General features: G+C 52.8%; 1 protein-coding gene across 1 annotated transcript in view; it reads left to right on the top strand.

Annotated features, from left to right (window-relative positions):
• The window catches only part of CDH22 (cadherin 22), an 83,717-nt gene extending 63,860 nt beyond the window's left edge, over positions 1-19,857 (top strand). The window contains exons 8-11 of the mRNA NM_001205776.1: positions 7,178-7,299; positions 7,420-7,537; positions 14,680-14,931; positions 18,547-19,857. Coding sequence (NP_001192705.1) covers positions 7,178-7,299; positions 7,420-7,537; positions 14,680-14,931; positions 18,547-19,121 — 1,067 coding nt within the window. The 3' untranslated portion in view covers positions 19,122-19,857. The remainder of the gene's footprint in view (positions 1-7,177; positions 7,300-7,419; positions 7,538-14,679; positions 14,932-18,546) is intronic.
• The last annotated feature ends 1,935 nt before the right edge of the window (positions 19,858-21,792 follow it).

Here is a 21,792-nt window from a genome sequence, read left to right as displayed (position 1 = left end):
CGGATGTCCTGTGAGCAGCCGGACATCTCCTGGAGACGACAGGGAGCCAGAGCGGGTCTTCAGGTAGAAGAGGGAGATGGCCAGATGTGCAGTCCCCTGTGGCCACTTGGGTTCGTGGGGGAAGGCGGACGGGAGAGGGGCAGCCTGGAGCGGGGAACAGATGGGAGGCTATCAGGAAGACTCAGCTGAGACATGTGCTAAGAGTGGAGGGCAGGGCGAGGGAGGGAAGGAGGAAGTGCTGGGGAGGCTGGCTGTAGTGGTCTGGGGGAGAGGCTTGGCACAGCCCTGCATGGAAGGGGTTGCTTCAGAAGGTAGTGAGCTCCCCATCACCAGAGGTGTGTAAATCAAGCCTGGGTTCCACTTGGACCGGGTAACTCCCAGGATCCTGAGCCACCTAGGTACTTAACTGATCCCACCAGGAACAAAGATTTTTGTGAGGTCCATGGAGTCTTTGTAGGAAAGCCCAGAGTATTAGGACCAGCTCAGCCCTAGGAAGGAGAACTTCCTGCCACCCACCCCCGATTCCAGGGCCCTTATTTTACCCAGAAGTCCTCCTCTACCGTTTGGTGGATGAAACATCCCCATCTCAACAAGGTCAAACTTCCAATCTCCATGTGGAAGCCAAACAGATAATCAAAAAGCAGAGAAGGCGCCCTAACCTCGTGCTCCCACTGGAGGTGAGTGGGGACCGGGCAGGGAGTGCAAGGCATCCTCCCCTGACAGCTCTGACACCCCTTCCCTGAAGCACCCCCGCCTGCTCACCCAGTCCCCCCACCCCTCGCCATCCTGCCTGCTTGTCTTGGCCAGCTCGTAATTGGGATGATAAATCTTCCTGCCCAGCTGGCCAGCGCTAATCAGAGCCTAGTGTTTGGATGCAATTTAATTCCCTCGGGAGGTGGCGGGGCGGTGGGGCAGGGAGCTGAGGGACTGTGGAGCAGAGGGTCTGGGCTACCCTTGCTCCACTGCAGGTGAGGGAGAAGGAGGTACCTTCCAGCAGCCCCCCACCTCTGTGGCCCCCTCCCTCCGCCCTCTCCCCACTTCTCACTCTCCTTCCCATGCCCACTCTTGTGTCCTCACTTCTGTCTCTCTCCCTGGCTTCTCTTTTTCTGTGACAACCAAGGAGAACCTCAGAGTCCAGCTCCATTTGTTTTACCGATGGGAAAACCTTGGTCCAGGGAGAGAGACAGGAACAGGGTCGGAAAACTAGACTGCTCCCTCGGTGATGTGATTCAGGGGCGGCTGTGGCCCCCACAGAATTTGTCCCTCCAGAGGTCTCGGTATCTCCCTGTCACTCTGCAGCCCCCCAGCATGGTTAGAGGTGCCACAGACAGTGAAACCCATTCATTTGACAAATCTTTATTAAGCACCTACTGTGTGCCATGCAGAGAGGGGCTGGGGAGACAGCAGCAAACACAAGAGACCAAAAATCTGCTTGCTTTCTAGTGGGGGAGATAGATGATGGGTGAGTTTAAGTAAAAATATAGACAGAGGATGAGACAGTTAGATAGCATCACTGACTCAATGGACATGAGTTTGAGCAAACTTGGAGACAGTGAAGGACAGTGAAGCCTGGCAGGCTACAGTCCATGGGGTCGCAAAGAGTCAAACAAAACTTAGCAACTGAACAGCAACAACAACAAAAATACAGGGATGTTGGATAAACACGCAGAGAGAGAGCAGTGAATGGGGTATCTGGTGGAATTGCAAGGAGCAAGGTAAAATAAAGTCATCAGGGGAAGTCTCGCTGAGAAGACATCTGGGCAAATATCTGAAGGAGGGCAAAGAGGAAACTTGGATCAGAGGAAAAAGGAGAGTGGGGCGAGGGACAAGGCCAGGGAGGAAGATCACACAGGCTTTATGGGTATGTAGGTCTTGGACATATAGTCTGATTACCCAGGAATGAGGGCAGTCAAGGAAAGCTTCCTGGAGGAGGCAGAGACATTTGGGCCCTCAAGGCAAGCTGGCCTTGGGCACCTAAAGGTGGTCAGAAAGGCCATCTCATTTGATGGGTAGAAAGTCCCTGTTTTGAACCAGGCTCAGGTTCCATTGATTGTCCCCCTGTGAAACTTTGGGCAAGTTCTTTACCTCTCAGCCAGTTTCCTCATCAAAAAATGGCAGTAATTCAAATCCATATCTCCCAGGGGCTAACAGGATGAAATGAGGCAGAACAAACCCTGGCCCGTGGCAGGTTCTCTATATGTGTTTGCTGGTGGCCTTCTGGGAGGCACTCATTCCCAGGAGTTCCCTAACAGGGTCACCAGGCCAGGCCCTACACCCTCTGTCTTTCCTGCTGGCCTCCAGCCCTCTAAGTCCAGTTTGGTCCAAACACTATATTAGGAGCGGCCAGGGGATGGGGTCTTCCTTAGAAGGAATCCAGAGTTTTACTATCTGCAGACTCCCCTCCCACCCCAGGACCTTTGCACATGCTGTTCCTACTGTCTGGAGAACTCTTTCTTCCCATCCCCTTCACCTGATCACTTCCTAGTTGGATCTCAGCTTAAAGGTCCCCTGCTAAGTGCCAAGTATCTTCAGTCATATCTGACTGTTTGCAACACTATGGACTTTAGCCCACCAGGCTCCTCTGTCCATGGGATTCTGCAGGCAAGAATACTGGAGTGGGTTGCCATGCCCTCCTCCAGGGGCTCTTCCCAACCCAGGGATCGAACCCGCGTCTCTTACATCTCTTGCGTTGGCAGGCAGGTTCTTTACCACTGGCGCCACCGTCCCCTACTTCAGGGTAAACATTCCTGTGCCCCACCAGGGTAGGAGCCCTTGCCTCCTCCTCTCACAGTCCTGGGCTTTTTTTCTCTCAACTCTTATCACAGTCTGGAATGCTGTCTGCCCCTGCCATAGACCAAGAGGCAATGTTGGTCTTGTTCAGTATTGTGCCCTTGGTACAAAGGAGGCGCTCAAACTGTAGTAGTCAGCAAAAAACAGAAGTTTCAGTTTCAAATTGCCCAGTCTGGTCCCCCATCTGTTACACAAAAGGGACTCTGACACCCAGAGAAGCTAAGGGGCCTGCCAATACTGCACACTGGCTCTCCTGCCCAAGCCTGCTCTCTTCCGAAGGCACCCACAGAACGGCCCACGCTTCTCAGCCCCTCAGCCCCCCCGGGCTCCACCTGCCACCTCCTCGGATTAATGGTGAGCCAGCTCAGAGAGGAAGCACCCGGCCGAAGCACGTTTAATTTTAATTTAGGAATCGGTTAAGACTGCAGGCCTGCTCAGCTCTGGGCTGTCAATCAGCCTTCCTCAAGGCTGCATCAATTAGTTTAAAAATATTGAATGTAATTTTGCCTGACACAACATATTGCAGCTACTGCAAAATATAATTTATTTTAGAAGAAGAAATAATTAAACTAATTTGCATGTCAGTCAGCTGAACTGAGATGCCAGGGGAGGATGGGTGGGACCCCTGGGGGATCCAGCCCTGGGAGAGGGCGCCTACCACTGGGTGTGGGGCGAGGTCAGCCTGGGCCTCGGTCCGAGCAGTAGCTGCATCTGGATGGACAAATATTCAGGCAGCGGAAGGGCCCACAGGCACTGCATCTGGACTAAGCACTGGACTGAGAGTCTGGAGACCTAGGACCCAATGCCAGTTCTGCCACTGACTTTCCTGTGGCTTTGGACAAAGTCTTACCCCTTTCTGGGCCTCAGTTTCTCCATCTACAAAATAGGTTTAGGGAATTCTCTGGCGGTTCACTGGTTAGGACTCAGCACTTTTACTGCCCGGACCTGAGTTTGATCCCTGGTCAGCGAACTAAGATCCTGCAAATTGCACGGCACGGCCAAAAAAAATTTTTTTAACAGGTTTAATTAAGATCTCCTTTATGAGTTGTTTTGAAGATCCAATGAAAGATAAGAAAGTTTGTTATAAATTGGAACTTTCTGCATGAAGAGGAAATTAATTGATGGATCTCTTGTTTTATACCAGAAACATTTAAGGTGGTAAAATTATGCATTATTATCAATTATTGCAAATGATGTTGTGATCCATAGGGGTTTGGAGGAAGCCAATCAGAGGCAAGATGTCCAGTTGGACTTCCCCCAGCACCTACCAGTCACCCCTGGAGTTTGCAAAGCTTACTATGGATACATATTATATAGATTCACCTGGAGCTATTAAAAAAAAAATGACCAAGTCTTGGGGCATCAGTTCATTTTAAAGCAGGATTTTTTAAAAACAATTGTATTTATTTGGCTGCATCAGGTCTAAGCTGCGGCTCACGGGAAGTTCGTTGCATCGTGCAGTCTTTCACTGTGGCTCATGGACTCTACAGTCTGGTGCACAGCCTCTCTAAGGCAGGTAGGCTTAGTTTCTCCATGGCATGTCGGATCTTAGTTCCCTGAACCCACGTCCCCCATTTCAAGGTGGATTCTTAACCACTGGACCACCAAGAAAGTCCCTTCCCAAGTGATTCTAATGAGCCAGGCTGGAGACTGTCATGATGCCAAAGCATGGGGATTGTGCTTAGGGTTGGCCCACGAACTCTGGGGTCCCAGGCCAGACGCCAGTTCAGGCAGGGGGTCTCTGAGATAAGCTACGTAGGTGGCAACTTTGGCAACATAGAGACACACCTCTTGGCTGCCCCACCTCTCGGAGCTGAGATGCTCTCTCTTGCCAAAGAACTCAGGACTTTCCCAAGAAGTGACCTGTAACATTTGAAAGGAGGAGCTAGGACAACAACGAAACGGTAGCTTTGTAAAGTAAGGATGTACTACTTAATCTTTTTGTGACTAGCATTTTGCAATATCTATGTGTATTGAATCACTGCATTTTACACCTTAAACTTATACAGTGTTATATGTCAGTTACATCTCAATAAATCAAGATAATCGAGATAGAATTACAGAAGAGATAGGAGAGGCCCAGGAGAACTCAGAGGAATGATACAATAATGGGTGTCTCACCAGCAGTGGACCCAAGCCTCCAGTCTGCCCACTGAGGATCTTATCTGACTCTGAGGACCCCTTCTGCTTGGCCCCACAGGACCCTACCCCTGCCTCCAGCCCTGAACCCCACCCCTCCCCGCCCCCACCCGCCCACTGAAGGGAAAGGTGCCCTCTCACCCCCTACCTTCCCTCTGCCTCAGTGGGAAGAGAGGTGCCTGTTCCTGGTGATGGACCTCACCCTCCCCTCCTCCCCTCCTCCTCTCCCCACAAAGCACCCACCGGCTGGCTGTTCTCTGGCAAAGCACTCTTAAAAATAACAGCTCACCCGGCATTCCCAGTCACGACTCCTATCTCTCGCCCCCGGAAAAGCCCCCTCTAATCACCCAAGCGGCAGATCTGGGTGAGCTGAGAAGATAAGGCACCTTGGCTAAGGGGAGCTCCAGAGAGGAGTCGGGGTTTGAGTTAATTAAGGATGCCCCCCAACCCCAGCCCTTCCTTTCCCTGACCCGGTGGCCACACCTGCCTCCCAATCTCCATTTCTGTCTTTATCGACACAGGAGCAGCTGCAGTCAGCATCCGCTGGGGCCCTTGAGTTCACAGAAAGGAGCAGTCAACCACCTCCTCTTCCCCCAAAAAAACTCATGGGGTTCCTGGCTGCCTATCCTTGATTGCACTGTTGGCTGGAACATGTCAGTAATGAACTCATGGCTAAGATAGCCAAGGACACGGCACTCATGAGCACTCAGAGGTCTGGGGGCTGTAAAGGGCCAATGTTCAGGGTGCTTCTCAGAAAGGACAGGAGGGGATGGGGTGTCCCAGAGCCCCAAGTCACTGAATGTCACTGCTGAGAGGATCCTTCAAGGATGCCTGTTTATTTAACAACTCCTTATGTAACACTTGTTATGTGTTATATATACAGTTTTAAGTGCTTTGCAGATATTGACTCAATCTGTCCGCCTAGCCAACCCATTCCTAACAGACCCATTTTGTTGTAGGTAAGAAAATCAAGGCATAGAGAGGTCAAGTGACCTGGCGTGGATCACACAGCTACTGAGTGGCACCACTGAGATTGGAACCACTTGGTTCCTGAGTCCTTGCTCTTAATCACTGTGCTGTTTTCCAGGTGTGGAAACTGATGTCAGAGAGGGAAAAGTCTTACCCAAGATCAAACACCGTGTCAGGGACAGAGCCATGCCTGAAATGCAAGCCTCTTTCTGTCTGAGTGTTTCCAAGTTTCACTCATTCACTCCGCAGATCTGTTAGAACCTAGTCCGTGCCACATGCCACAGTGCTGGGGACCCAGGAACTAATACAACGGAAGCCTTGACCTCAAATACACCACAGATGGAGGGGTGGGGGCTGCATGGTTTTGGAGGTGAAGACTCACCTCCAGTGGACTTGTCTTGCCCTCTCAGGGTCGAGTCTTAAAAGAGCAAAGGTTTGGGACTTCAGTTGCCAGCTGACCGATTCTTTAAACTCTCCAGTGTTTTCATTTCTCTTCTGCAATATGGGGATAGAAATTGTACCAAACTACCGGATTTCTGCAAGGAGACCTGAAATGATGGGTATGGGTGCTCCAGGAGCATTCTGTGCACGCTGAGGTGAAGGGGTAGAGCGGCAGTGTTGAGTGTGGTGTGGTTGGGTGGTGGTGCTGTGGTAGTGATGTGGGTGATGAGGGCCGGGGCCTGGCAGTGTTGGCGGGGCTGTAGCAGAGATGGTGGATAAGCGAATGCCTGGAGATGATGGTGGTGGTGACATCGGTGATTGTGGTGTCGGGGGGTGCTGGGGCTGGCAAGGGTGGTGAGTGGCGGCCTTAGTGTTTGTGATGGGGGAGATGAGGGAGGCGGTACTAGTGGGTACAAGGCTGGTGATCGTTCTCCTGCTGATGGTGAGGGGACAGAGGAGGTGGGATGGCATGGTGATGGCGAGAGTGGGGCGGATGGTGACGGTGGTACTGATAGTTTTGCTGGTGGCAGTGCTCTGGTGGCAGTGCTCCGGGTAATGGCGATGGTGAAGGAAGCAGTAGTAACGGTGGAGAGGGTGATGGCGTTGGTGATGGGGTGGGACTGGTGATTATGGCGACAGTTACAGCGATAATCAAATGGTGGTGATGATGATAGTAACACTGATATGGTGATGGTGACCCATTTAGCCCGATGTCCAGCTTGATCAACACACAGATCTCTCAATGCGATCCCACTGCCTAATGTTCTAGCAGGAGATGGGGGGCTGTCTAGATCTCACACTTAAAGCCGCCCACCTTACTGCTGTGCTCTTGTTACAGACAATCATGCCCAGCTATCACGGGCATCCCTAAGGATCCGCATCCTGGATGTGAACGACAATCCCCCAGAGCTGGCCACACCCTACGAGGCAGCCGTGTGTGAGGATGCCAAGCCAGGCCAGGTACCACTGAGGGGCTGGGGGCTGGGGGTAGCTACCAAGTCGGTTGCTGGGGCAACCTCTGTTCAGGCCTGGCGTAGGCTCGGCCTCACCTCGGTCCCCTGCCCCCTCCTCACCCTTCAGCTCATCCAGACCATTAGCGTGGTGGACAGAGACGAGCCCCAGAGCGGGCATCGCTTCTATTTCCGCCTGGTGCCAGAAGCTCCCAGCAACCCCCATTTCTCCTTGCTCGACATCCAAGGTGAGTGACCTCTGAAGGACCCCAAATCCCAGGACTCGTGGAGGGAGGAGCCTAGCCTCCCCGCCCCCTTCCCATGTTATGGAGGCCCCTAGAGGGCCAGTGATGGGTCCGAGATCACACAGAACATCTGCGCCACGCTGGAGCCCTTACCAAGCCTGCTGGCCAGACTGAAGAACAAGCAAGAGGTGGGTTGGTGGAGTGGAGGGGGCCAGCTCCAGGGTAACGGGTAGATAGAAAGACACAGAGAGGGAATACCTGAAGAATGGGAGCGGGTGGGGCTCCAGGGTGGGAGGAGCCCCTGATCTAAGATTGGAATAAGCCAGGGATCCAGGGTGGCTCAGATGGTAAAGAATCTGCCTGTAATACAGGAGACCTGGGTTCGATCTTGGGTCAGGAAGATCCCCTGGAGAAAGGAATGGCACCCCACTCCAGTATTCCTGCCTGGAGAATCCAATGGACAGAGAAGCCTGGCGAGCTACAGTCCATGGGGTCACAAAGAGTCGGACACAACTGAGCAACTGACACACACACACACACACAACTCCCACCCTTTTGTTTTAAAAGTGCTTTATCCCTTGGGACTTCCCTGGTTCTGGTTGACAATCCACCTTCCAATTAAGGGGGCGCAGTTCTGCCCCTGGTCGGATGTCCAAAATCCCACATGCCGAGGGGCAACTAAGCCCATGCACTGCAACGACTGAGCCTGTGGGCCACGACTAGAGAAGCTTTTGCACTGCAGCTGGAGGAAGCCAACGTGCCGCAGTGAAGCTTAGCACAGCTGGAAAGAAAGTGCTTTAGCCCCCTCACGTTTCTCTTTGCATCCTCATGGTCACCTGGGAGGCAGTTTTTCTTACCCGTCCCCTTGTTTTGCAGGTGATGAAACTGAGACTTTAAGAGGACAAGGGACTCACGCAGGGTCATACAGGGAGTCAGTGTGAGGCTGGATTCAAACCCACACGTATCTCAGTTCCATTGTGCTTCTTTCTCCCTACCTTGAAAGCAAACTGCCCCACCCAGCCTGAGCTGATCCCCTTTGTGAAACCCACCCCTGCAGGTCCACCTTCATCAAGAAGTTGAAGTCTGAATCTTTAAGGGGTAGACTAGGGGGTGGGATCAACACACTGGGAGTGAGGGACCTCTGGGTCTCAGTTCAATCTCAGTTCATGACTTCCTGTGCAACCCTGAGGTCTGCCTCAGTTTCACCATCTGTAAAATGGGACTGAAAATGCCTGCCAGGCAGCTAGGTGGCCCCAGTGAAATGTGGCCTACCGAAGTGTATTGTCAGTACCTAGAACATGGCATCTCCTTCATTCAGCAACTATTTCTTGAACATTTATTGAAAATATGTCTATATGCCAGGCGCTGTTCTAGGTCCTAAAAATGCAGCAGCACATGAGACAAAATCCCTGCCTTCATGGAGTTTACATTCTAGGGAGGGAAAACAGAAATTAAACAAATAAATAATATGATGAGGATGGTAAGTGGGCAGCAAGGAAAAATAATGCAATCTTCACAAGAGTTTGGACTTCTATTCAGTGCTGGACCCTCGGTGCCTGGCACACAGTAGGTATTCACATACACGTGTTAGACAAAACAGGAGGAAATAAAGCAAGGTAAGAGTAGCAGCTGGGCTTCCCAGGTAGCGCTAGTGGTAAAGAACCTGCCTGCCAGTGCAGGAGCCCCAGGTTCGATCTCTGGGTCTGGAAGATCCCCTGGAGGAGGGAATGGCAACCCACTCCAGTAATCTTGCCTGGAGAATTCCATGGACAGAGGAGCCTGGTGGGCTATAGTCCATGGGGTCATCAAGAGTCAGATATGACTGAAGCGACTGAGCATAGCACAGCACAAGAGTTTCAGAAGCTACTTTAAATAAGGTGGCTTAGGAAGGCCTCTGTGAAGGAGTCAATAGTGAGGAGGGATCTAAAGGAAGTCAGGGCTGAGCCATGCAGATAACTGCACAAAGAATGATCCAAGTCCAGGAGATAGCAAGTGCAAAGACCCTGAGGCAGGAGCAGGCTTGCGATGTTCAAGACCTCCATAGTTGGGGTGAGTGAGTGACAGGACTGGAGGACATGTAGTCAGAGAGGCGCTAAGGTCAGACTGTGCGAGTTCCTTTTGAACCTGGAACGGGTCTGGGTTCACCCCCGCACCAACCCAAGACTTTGACATCCCCTCCCTCAGGGCCTCCGGGTCCTCTGGAGCCAGACCCATGTGTATTTCCAGGAGTCCTAAATGGATTTAACAACCAGTGCCCCACTCCAGTACTCTTGCCTGGAAAATCCCATGGACAGAGGAGCCTGGTAGGCTGCAGTCCATGGGGTCGCTAGAGTCCGACACGACTGAGCGACTTCACTTTCACTTTTCACTTTCATGCATTGGAGAAGGAAATGGCAACCCACTCCAGTATTCTTGCCTGGAGAATCCCAGGAACAGAGGAGCCTAGTGGGCTGCCGTCTGTGGGGTCGCACAGAGTTGGACACGACTGAACTGACTTAGCAGCAGCAGCAGCAGCTCAGATAACCAATCAGGACACTGATCATAAACCTGGAGTAGGACCCTGGGGCCTCTGCGGAGCCAGGCTTTAACCCATCAATGACTTGATAGTATTAAAGTGGGGGTGCGCTGGTGGCTCAGCAGTAAAGAATCTGCCTGCCAAGTTAGGAGATATGGGTTTGATCTGTGGTCCAGAAGGATCCCACATGCCGTGGAGCAACTGGGTCCATGCACCACAACTATCGAACCTGTGTTCTAGAGCCCAGGAACCGCAACTGTTGTGCCCATGAGCGGCAACTGCTGAAGCCCTGGAGCCTGTGCTCTGCAATAAGAGAAGCCACTGCAGTGAGAAGCCTGAGCGCTGCAACTAGAGAGTAGCCCCCGCTCCCAGCAACTAGAGAAAAGCCCGTGCGGCAACAAAGACAGGCACAGCCAAAATAAATAAATAATTTTTTTAAAAAGAAAAGTTGGGGGTGTGCTTGAGGGAGAGGCCGAGGCAACAGGGCAGGAATCGGGGGACTCAGAGTCACGGCTATTTAAACTTTTCTGGAAGTAGTTCGATATTTTAACAACTTTCACCACCAGTACTGCCCTGCCTGCTCATCACTGCTGTGGAACCCTGAGCTGGGCATAGGAGACACAAGGAGCCCTGGCTTGACCCCTTGACCTCACCAGGTTCACAAATCTTTCCAACCCAAGGGGCTTGAGGTTATGCCCCAACTACCCCTCTGTGATCAAGGGGTGGGGGCTGGGTTGGCCGCCAGGGTTCCCATCCGGTGTGACCCCCTGGTCTGAGCCCTGGGATCCAGGGCAGCAGCAGCATGCTGAGGTCAGCACAGGCAGGCAAGGGCTCCTCCTTCCAGCCCCCCAGCTCCTCCCCACGGTGTGCCAAGCCCCCTCCTCCTCACCGTATAAATATCCCAGTTGACAAACGGCTACCCCAACCCATCTGTTTCTTTGTACAAATTTGTAGCCAGTTTGGAAACGTGATTTATAAATATTGCTTTTGCAGCCAGGGATTGACACTGATGTATGTCAGGCCAGATGGATGGATGCAGTGCTGGGCGCAGATCCCGCCTAGAAGGGTGGGGTCGGGGTCTGGTGTGGCCAGCGGCTTCCCCAGATGAAGCCAGCTGCTGCCAGGAGAGGAGTGAAGAGGGATGGGAAGGAGGCTCAGGGATTTCCTCTTATGGAATGAAACAGTAGCAGGGACCAGAGCTCCAGAAACATATGGCTCCCGTGGTCAAAGACAGCAGCCCTGAGAAACAAATATCCACTTTCTCCTCCTCTGTTCTTACTTGGGAATTTGAGGCTGAGCCAGAGCCAGCCACTCATTTTTCAAATCTGTCTGCTTCTCAGTGCCTCCACGACCACTATTATTTCGCATCTAAAACATACAACAGCTTCCTAACTGGTCTTCTGCACCCACGGTTGTGTTTTAGATTAGAGGCACCCTTGCTTAGAAGGTGGGCTCTGAGAAGGCAGGGACTGTGTCTGTCTTGTTCACTGCTCTCTCCTCAGGGGCTAGACTAATCCTGACTTCTTCTTCTTGTTTAATTGCTAAGTCGTGGCCAGCTCTTTTGCAACCCCATGGACTGTAGTCCGCCAGGCTCCTCTGTCCATGGGATTTCCCAGGCAAGAATACTGGAGTGGGTTGCCATTTCCTTCTCCAGGGGATCTCCCCATCCCAGGGATCAAACAAGCATCTCCTGCATTGGCAGGCGGATTCTTTACCACTGAGCTGCCAGGGAAGGCTTACCCTGACCTAAAGAGGGTCTTTAATTCTTATTTGCTGTTGAATGGAGGGATGATATGTCACTAGGTTGCTTCTTTGCCCACCAATCAGTCGCTTCCTATTGCCTTTAGGAAAATAACGCAATTCCTTACCATGGCCTCTAAGATTTTCTATAATGAGCCTCTGCCTCCCTCTCCAGCCTCTTCTTGACTTGCTCTAATCATCACCCTATCCCTCCAGCCACAAAAGACTGCTCTCCGCTGCTTGAGTTCCTATGCCTTTTCCAACCACAGGACTTTTGCATAGGCTATTCCCTCTCCTAGAGCTCATTGTTCAGGGTTCAGCAATAATATCTTGTCTTCACCCAAAGAGTTCTCCCTGACCTCCCAGACTGGGTCAGATCCTCTGTTAAATGCTCTTCCTATACTTTTCCTTCTTAGCACTCCTCATGGTTTGCAATTGTAGACTGAATTGTGGGTTTATTTGATTAACATTTGTCACTCATATTATCACATTAAGATCAGATCCAAGACTATGGTTGACTTAGGTCTTCATTATTTCCCTCCTATGACTAGCATGGTGCCAAGCACACAGTAGGTACTCAGTAAAGATTTATTGGATGCATGGATGGAAGGATAGATGAATGGATGGTTGAAGGATAGATGGATGGATGGATGGATGGAGGATGGGTGGACAGATGAATGGAAGACAGATAGTTGGATGGATGGATTGATGATAAGATGGGTGGATGGAAAAGATAGTTTGTGCCACCAATTAACAGAATAAATTCAGACAAATCCCTTCTCTCTGAACCTCAACTTCCACGTATTTAAAATGGGAATAATGTTACAACTCTTGATGTTTGTGAGGATAAAGCATTTCCACCCAGTCCCTGATGTGTTAAAAAATATGCAGTCAATGCAAAGGAGTCCCATGCTATTCCGTTACCCCTCATCTTGCTCTTCAGCCTTTCATCCTCAGGGGAAGGCAGATGTTGTCACAGCTGGCTTGACTGCCCTTTGACAGGAGGCTGGAGTTGAAGCCAGAGCTTGAGGAGCTGACCCAGAACCACCAGCTACCCCTAAAAGATGTGGCTCGTTCAAGCATCATTCTTTCAGGCTGGCTCACTGCCAGGGAAGAGACGGGCACACGCTACCTTAACGCAGCATGACAAGTGCTGTAACAGAAGTGTGCGTGGCACCTGCATAGTCAGAGCAGGGCGGGGGAACCCATAAATCCTTCCTTCCCAGAGAAGCGGAGAAAGGAGGCCACAGAAAGGAGGTGACATTTAGCTGGAGCATGACGGATGAGGAATTTGCCCAGGCAAGAAGGTGGAGAGGGTGTTCCAGCTAGCGGGAACTTGGTGAATAAAGTCAGGGCAGCCTCAACAGAGAGCAGGCGTGGGGTATGGCGTGTGGGGGTGGGGCAAGAAAAAATTTACAACCAGCATTCATGGAGAGTTTCTGCTTTGCGGGAGCTATTCTCCGGGGCACGGGTGAACTACACCATTTCATCCTCACACCTGCGGAATGCTGTTTTCCTCAGTTTCAGATGAGGAAACCGAGGTCCTGAGAAGCTAAATGAGTTTCCCCTTAGTTACTAATATTTTAATGAAAAATTTCCAATATGTATAAAAGTAGAGAGAATCACACAACGAACTCCTATGTGGCCATCACATGAGCTTCAACCCATGACCAGTCTTGTTTCAGTTGGATCTCCAGGCTACTTCACAGATGTGCCCAAGACCACAAGTTGGCCCTTCTGAGGGCTCTTAGTTCCTGCTTTATGTCCATGATGGGGAAGGCCAGGACAGGAACACTGAATGGGGGCCACGGAAGAGGCTGAGTTAACTGGGGACACAAAGCTGGGTAAGGGGCCCGGGCTGCCAAAATCTGAGGTCAGAGAGACCTACATGAAGCCTGTGAACACAGACAGAAGGACTCAGGAAGGAAGCCTGGGCCCCTCGCAGGAAGTGAGGCCCCCATTGTGGGGCTGGCTGTCAAGGGTGGGGGCAACAGCCAGCAGCCAGGTGGGCTCTGAGTACTTCCACCAAAATGATGGGGGGCCGGGGTAAGGGGGTAGTCCGTGATGGCCTGGCCCACACAGGGGAGGGGTGGAGGAGTCAGGAGGCCAGGGGAAGTGGGCATGTCTACACATTCTCCACCAGCCCCCGAGTCCTGATGGGCACTCCCGGCGCCAGCCTGCAGCAGTATGATGAGTATGACTCATGTGTGTTCACTGTCTCCTCTGGCCACGTGCATCCAAAGGAAAGAGGCGGGTGAGGAGACCTTGGTGCCCTGAGGCATCTTTATCAGGCCCCAAGGGTATGTCCCAAGCTCTCCAGGCTCAGCTCTTAAAGAGACCCCTGACAGCAAGCTCCCTCAGCCAAAGGCAGGTGCCAGTCGGAGTTCCCAGTCTTCTCTGATGACCCAGAAGTTGTCAGAGCTCAGAAAGCCACAACCCCAAGACCACAGGACCCCAGGGTCAGGATGCATTTGACAGCTGTGGTAGAATCTGGAACAACAACAACAACAAAAGGCTGTTGAGACACATGGCAAAAAAAAAAAAAAAGTTGACATAGCCAGGGACAGGACCTTGGCCCAGCTGGGGACAGAATCTTGGAATAACTGGGGACAGGACCTTGGCACAGCTGGGGACAGAATCTTGAAATAGCTGAAAGCAAAACTTTGAGACAGCTGGGAAGAGAAACTTAGAACAGCTAAGGACAAAAGTGAAGGCTCGAGGGCTGGGGACAGGACCTTCGGGCAGCTAGGGGGCAGAATTGGGGGAGATCAGGTCCTCTGGGAGGCGGTAGCTGGGGGCAGAGTGAGGCAGATCCCAAGGTGGACTCGGGAGGGGCCGGGACAGGCACGGCTGACCCCAAGTCACTCGCCCCTCGCTTTCTCCGGAGCAGACAACACGGCTGCGGTGCACACGCAGCACATGGGCTTCAACCGGCAGGAGCAGGACGTGTTCCTCCTGCCCATCCTGGTGGTGGACAGCGGGCCGCCCACGCTGAGCAGTACGGGGACGCTGACCATCCGCATCTGCGGCTGCGACAGCTCGGGCGCCATCCAGTCCTGCAACACCACGGCCTTCGTCATGGCCGCCTCCCTCAGCCCCGGCGCCCTCATCGCCCTCCTGGTCTGTGTCCTCATCCTGGTCGGTGAGTCCGCCAAGAGCCAGCCCCACCCTCCTGCCTGATTGGCCCCGGTCCTCGGGCCCCGGATTTCCTTCCCCAGCGGCCCCCGCGGGGGTCTGACTTTCCTGTCCGCACAAGGAAGGGCTGGCTTGATGGAGGTCCAGGTTCTTTCCAGGCTCCCCAGGCTCGGAAGCCTGACGTGGGGCTCGGAAGCCTGACGTGGGACTCAGAGCCTTCACAACAGGCGGAGAACTTCTTTGGTTCTCCAGTTTGGGGGGTGTCCGTCTGGCAGGTTTGGGATTTGATTTTATCATGATTGGGCCCCTCCTGCCGTCTCACTGCAGCTTCTCCTTTGTCTTTGGATTTTTTTAGTGGGTTTCAGCATCCTCCGGTCGATGGTTGTTCAATAGCTAGCTGCGATTTTGGTGCTGTGGCAGGAGAAGATAGGGGCGTGTCTTTCCACTGCTCCATCTTGAACCAATTGCCTGAGCCCCAGGCTCTAATCTGCAGCTCTTTTAAGAAATCTCCTAAGTACCGAGCAGCTGCTTTGCCAGCTTCAGAAGGGGTCAGCACCCAGTGGAGACTAAGTTCAGCTGGCTCTACATGGCCCAAAGTCTCCCCTAATTTTTAAAAGCCAAGCCTGTGTTTTAAAGTTCTCTCGTGTCTATTGTCCTATTTTATTCTCTATGTAGGACTTTTAGTAAAAAGGGCTCTTGCGAACCTTACAACCATGAAGCCAGATGTATCAGCCCCATTTTTCAGATGACAAAACTGAGGCTTGGAGACGTTAAGTGGCTTGCAGAAGGGGACCCAACTAGTCTTCTAACTGGGTCTTCCTTGAAATCAGGTCTTTTCAGCCTGTGTTTTCTATTCCTTTAAGTACCCCCACCTGCTGGGAAATCTGGGTTTCCCTGATGGCTCAGAAAGTAAAGAATCCGCCTGCAATGCAGGAGACCGGGGTTGGATCCCTAGCTCGGGAAAGTCCCCTGGAGAAGGGAATGGCTACTCACTCCAGTATTCTTGCCTGGAGAATCCCATGGACAGAGGAACCTGGCGGGCTGCTGTTCACAGGGTCGCAAAGAGTCAGACACGACTTTTTTTTCACTGCTAGGAATTTAAACGGGGGGCAAAATCTTGGGGCAGCTGGGGTAAAATCTTAAGGTGTTCGGGGAGGGGGCAAAATCTACTCTGGTATCAGTTGCACCAGTAGCCACTTGAACCCCTGAAGTGTCCCCAAGGAGGAGGTCCAGTTTCAGGAGCTCAACTAGACCCAGTGGCCACAGTGCCACCTCTCGCTGTCGAAGCAGAAGGGCTTCACCTCAGCCCTGACCTCTGGACTTCACAGAATAGCCAAAGCTGGAGGAGCTCAAGGAAGGGCTAGACGGCAGATCCCAGGTTTGCTCGATTCCCTGGGAGATTCAGCTGCTTCCTACGCCTCGCTGCCCACCCCCAGGACCTGCAGAGGCCATGGGCAGGCCCCTCCTAGCTAGGAGGCTCCCCCCCACCCCTCTCTCTCCCCTCCTCAGCCCATGGCTCAGAAACCCTTTTTCCAGAGGGTGCACTTTACAGCGGTTTCATTTTCCAAGGCAGTGCAAACAAATTTCTGCCTAATTGCCCACAAACGAAGAAAGTGCACATCAGTGCTGTAAAGGTGACGGGCGGAATAGCTGATCAGGCCTGGCACATCTGTCGCCCGCCGCCCGCGCTCCCCACCATCTGCTCTCACGGGCATCGCCCTCCGCAGCTCCGGCTTCCAGCTCCGGAAGCCGTCCATCCATCTTTCCCACTTCTCTCCTGATGCCTTTCCTCCCTCCCGACCTGTCCCCGGGTTCCCCCCTCCTTCCCTGTCATGGGCCACCTTGTTAGGTCGTGAGCCAGCAGCCTGCCCCATGGCCCTCGCAGCTGGTTCTGGCCCCTGGCCTTGCCCGAGCTGTATGGAGCAGCAAAAAAAATCCAGTGCCTGACATGATACCCAGCGCATCTCTGTCCATTCATTTACCCAGCCATCCATCTAATTCTCTGTTTGCTCATCAGTTCCCAATGTATCCATCCATGAGCCCCACCCCCATGTGTTCAATTATAGGCACTGGGATTCATCAGTAAATGAAAGAGGTGAAAAGCCTCGAGTCACTGGGAAGTTGGGGTTGCCGTTGCTGAGGTGGGGAGACAGAGGGTGGGAAGGAGGAAATATTATTATTTTAAATTTCAACAGGTTAAGTTAGTGATTCTTCTGGTCACCCCCTGGGACTTGTTGGGGCAGAAACTGGATGGACAATCTAGGTTTCAAGGGAGAAGTCCAGGCTGGAGGCTGCAGTATGGGAGCTGTCAACCTCTAATTGGAATTTAAAGCCACGAGGCAAGGAAAGCGTCAAGAAAGAGGATGTAGATAAAGGACCAAGGACTGAGTCCTGGGACATCTGATGTTAAGAAATCAGAGAGGGGACTTCCTGCCCCTGGTGGTCCAGTGGTTGGGACTCTGCTTCCAAGGCAGAGGGTGCGAGTTCAATCACTGGTCAGGGAACTAGGATCCCACATAAGGCATAGCCAAAAAAAAAAAAAAATTTTTTTTTTTAAATAAAAGAAGTCAGAGAGTAGAGGAGAAGAGAAGCTTGCTTAGAAGGTTGAAGACAAGTTATCAGTGAGGTGGGAGGAGGAAGGGCATGCAGAGTCCTTTCTGACAGTTGAAGAAAGCCAAGAAGGGACGATTCGTTCATTCTCTCAACCTTGCAACACCCAGGTCTCCATCTAGTTCTTCATTCAGTCATTCATTCAACAAGCATACTTCTCATGCTTACTGCGTGCGTGCCAGGCACCCCGCCAGGGGAACATGCCCCGGGTCCTCCAGGGCAGTTCAGAGTGTAGATTTGAGGTGAGATGAGACCAACATATGGCAGGGTCTGTGCTATGAAGGAGCCGTGGCTTTCAGACCTGAGCTGCCTGGGCATGACTTTGAAACCTTTTTGAAACAGACTCAGTAGATCTAGGGCACAACCTAAGAACGTGCATTTCTAACAAGTTCCCAGGAGGTGCCGATGCTGCTGATCCAAGGACCCAAGCAGGGAGATAGAGAGGAACCCTCACCGGGGAAGCTTGGAGGTAATGGTGCTGAGCCCGGCCTGGAGCTCTCAGACAAGGGCTCCTGCAGGACATACCTGGATCTGAGACCCAAAGGGCTAACAGGCTGATCGGGGCCTCTGGAGTGGACAGAGAAGGATAGGGTGAGAGAGAGGTCAGGGTCAAGGACATTTCATTCCCGCAAACCTTAGCTACCCTCTTTCCACCCACCAGCCCCCAGAGACCTCACGGGGATGTATCTTCATAGAGTTGAGGATGAAGACCTCAGAGGTTGGGTCCAGCCCTAAAACACACATGAAATCTCTTAACTCCAGCTCTCTGTCCCCACCCCCAGTGGTGGTGTAGCCTTGATTTGCACACCTCCCAAGATGGGCAGCTCACTACCTATCCAGATAGCCAGCTCTGTCCAGACTGTGAGAAAGGTATTTTTGCACAGAAATCTAGGAAACCTGCATGAGCTTTTAGGCTGAACCAGCTCTGCTGGGCATCAGGAGAAGGGTGGTTCCCTGGACCGCCCTGGTGGGGCTGGGCCCTCACGGGCACCTGCTTCTCTCTCCCGGGCAGTGCTGGTGCTGCTGATCCTCACCCTCAGGCGCCACCACAAGAGCCACCTGAGCTCGGACGAGGACGAGGACATGCGGGACAACGTCATCAAGTACAACGACGAGGGCGGCGGCGAGCAGGACACCGAAGCCTACGACATGTCGGCGCTGCGGAGCCTCTACGACTTCGGGGAGCTCAAGGGCGGCGGCGGCGGCGGCGACGGCGGCGGCGGCGGGGGCGAGGGTTCCGCAGGGAGCGCGGGGAGCCCCCCGCAGGCGCGCCTGCCCTCGGAGCGCCACTCGCTGCCGCAGGGGCCGCCGAGCCCCGAGCCGGACTTCTCGGTGTTCAGGGACTTCATCAGCCGCAAAGTGGCGCTGGCGGACGGGGACCCGTCGGTGCCACCCTACGACGCCTTCCAGACCTACGCCTTCGAGGGCGCGGACTCGCCGGCCGCCTCGCTCAGCTCGTTGCACAGCGGCGGCTCGTCGGGCTCCGAGCAGGACTTCGCCTATCTCAGCGGCTGGGGCCCCCGCTTCCGGCCCCTGGCCGCCCTCTACGCCGGCCACCGCCCGGACGACGAGGCCCCGGCCTCCTAGCCCGCCCTCCCTGCCGCCCGGGACCCGACTGCACCCCCAGGACAAAGCACGTCCGTCCCCTGCTTCACCCCCTTTCCCAAACCTCCCACCCTCCCAGGGCGGCCAGGAGTGGGGCCACGCGAGCGGACACTCCGACGGCATCCCTCCCCGAGAGAGTGGGCAGCTTTCGCCCAGAGGTGCGGGAATTAGGATCAACATCACGAAAACTGCCCCGAGAACGGGCGCCGCTTGGCTCTGGGGGTTACACAGAGAGAGGGGTTGGGTGGGGCGTGGCTCCCTCCTGGCTTGGGGGAGAAGCCGGAGGGAGAATGCTGCCTAAGTGCCCTCCCTTCCCCAGGTATCCCCCCATCAGAGTTAAGAGGAAAGAAGGGCTGTTCATTTACTAAGCGCCTACTGTGTACTGGGACTGTGCAGAGACCGTCTTAGTCGTCATGGAAACCGCGAGGTGGAGCCCTGAAGGTAACAGATGGGAAAAGACCCCCCAGAGCAGTGGCTGGGACCTGTCCAAGGACACCTGGCCAGTGTGCAGTGGAGCCACGGCCCTTACTGGCTACCTGGCCTTGGGCAGGTCACCTCCCTTCTCTGGGCCTCAGTTTCCTCCTGTGTCAAACGAGACAAATTAGCAGAACCTACCTCGAGAGTCCTGAGGATAAAAAGGTTTCATATGTGTCAAGTGGTTAGGACAGTGCCTAGCACATAGTAGGTGTTCAATAAATGTTAGCCTTTGATACTATTATTCTTTTTGTCGTTATTAGAAGCCAGACGTGTCTGTCTCCCAGGCTGAGCTCTCTCCCCACTTTCTCTACGTTTCTAAGGAAAGAGAAAAGGTGCTCCTGCTCTGAATGGAGGATGGGGGGACATAGGGACATTCCCAGCGACTGGCGTTTCAGGCAACACTGGAATAGGACACTGGCCAGGGGTGCCAAGAGAGGGCAAGGCGGGCAGCTCCAGGACTTAGATCAAGTGGAAGGGTTGCTGGGAGATGGAGGAGTTGAAAGCCACTGGGTGTGATGAGGACCTTATTTTATTTTAGTTTTAACTTTTGACTGCACTGCACAGCATGTGGGATCTTAGTTCCCTGACAAGGGATCAAACACACTCCCTTTCAATCAGCAGCATGGAGTCTTAACCCACTAAACTGCCAGGGAAGTCCCTGAGGACCTTATTTATTTGGTCTGGGACCCTGCAGTTTCCCCAGCCATGGACCCCAAGTTAAGGACCCCAGAGCTAAGTCATCCCTAAGAGCCTCCAGTTCTAAAACCATTTGATTATAAGATACAGGTAATTTGCCCTCAGACCCTTGTCCCCAAGTGATTCGTTCATTCTGCATTGATTGGCTGTGAATTCCATCTCCTGCTAGGTAGGCATCCTTCATCAAGGTCCTCAACTGCTGAAGCCTCAGTTTCCTCATCTGTAAAATGAGGCTAATGATAGTCCCTTCCTTAAGGGATTGTTAAGAGACTTAAAGGAAACGATGAATGTTAAGTTCTGATCTCCGTGCCTTGCTGCCACACTGAAAGCGCTCAATAAATGCTCACTTGCCTTTTTCTTTTACCCTCCCAGGGAGCGTTCATTAATTCCCTCCACATTTGCCAACGTCCACTGTGACAGATCCAGAGATAGTCATTCTGTCCTGAGTGCCCTACCTGTATTATCTCATCTAAGTTAGATCCTGTCAGCCTAGTTCACAGATGATAAAACTGAGGCTCAGAGAGTAGTAACCCATGCCATTAATACACAGAGCATAAGTAGTTCCTTCCTTCCAGTAACTTCCAACTTGGGGGGTGGGTCAGGGTGCAGGGGGCCAGAAGCAGCCAGTAACAATGCATTGGATAAGCGTTGTAGCACAATTAACAGGAAAAAAAGTTGCTGGAAACACTGAAGAAAGATTGAATAGTTCCCAGAGGAGGTGACTCCAACTGGATCTTGAAGAATGAGTCTAAGATATATGAGATAGCCGAGCAAGCAAGAGCATTCCAGGCAGAGAGGAGAAGAGCATCCTCAAAGACTGGGGGTGGGGGAGTGGCAGGAAGCATGAGGCAGCTTCAGGAGTGATGTGTGGTCCCCAGGGCTGGACCACCAGGTGCAGGAATAGTGAGATGTGAGCGGGGAAGGCTGGTTAGAGGCCAGCTGGGAAAATACCTTGAAGGCCAAGCCAAGAAACGATGCTTTGGTCAACTTGACCATGTCTCCTGAAGTCCACGAGGGATGTGGGGCATTGGGACTCTCATCCATGTAGAAGCCCTGGTAACTTGCGGACCCCTGAGAAGACGTGATCCTCTCCCTCACCCAATTGTGTGCCCAATTCTCACATACAGAATCCCAACAGTTCTCAGGTTGGTATTGGCCATCACCATCGTAGAGAGGGTAACTGAGATCCAAATCCAGAGAAGTAAAGTGACCAGCTCAAGTTCACCCAGCTGGTGGGGACAGAGCTGAAACAACTCAAGACCTCTGATTCCAAGACTCTTTTCCTTCCACATGTGCACCTTGCATTGTCAGACTCTGTCCCTGCCAAGAAAATTATAGACAGGTTGCACGTCCAGAGGGACAGAGTCACAAAGACCCTTGAACATTTTGTCCAAACCCCATATGTGGAGAATGATTTCTTGAGGAAAGTTAAAGAGCTTGCCAGAAATAAACGCTATTCATCCAGATGCACCTTCTGAGC

Source organism: Bos taurus, chromosome 13 (assembly GCF_002263795.3).
Source record: "Bos taurus isolate L1 Dominette 01449 registration number 42190680 breed Hereford chromosome 13, ARS-UCD2.0, whole genome shotgun sequence".
Lineage (NCBI taxonomy): Eukaryota > Metazoa > Chordata > Mammalia > Artiodactyla > Bovidae > Bos > Bos taurus.
This window is presented reverse-complemented; position numbering and strand designations above follow the sequence as displayed.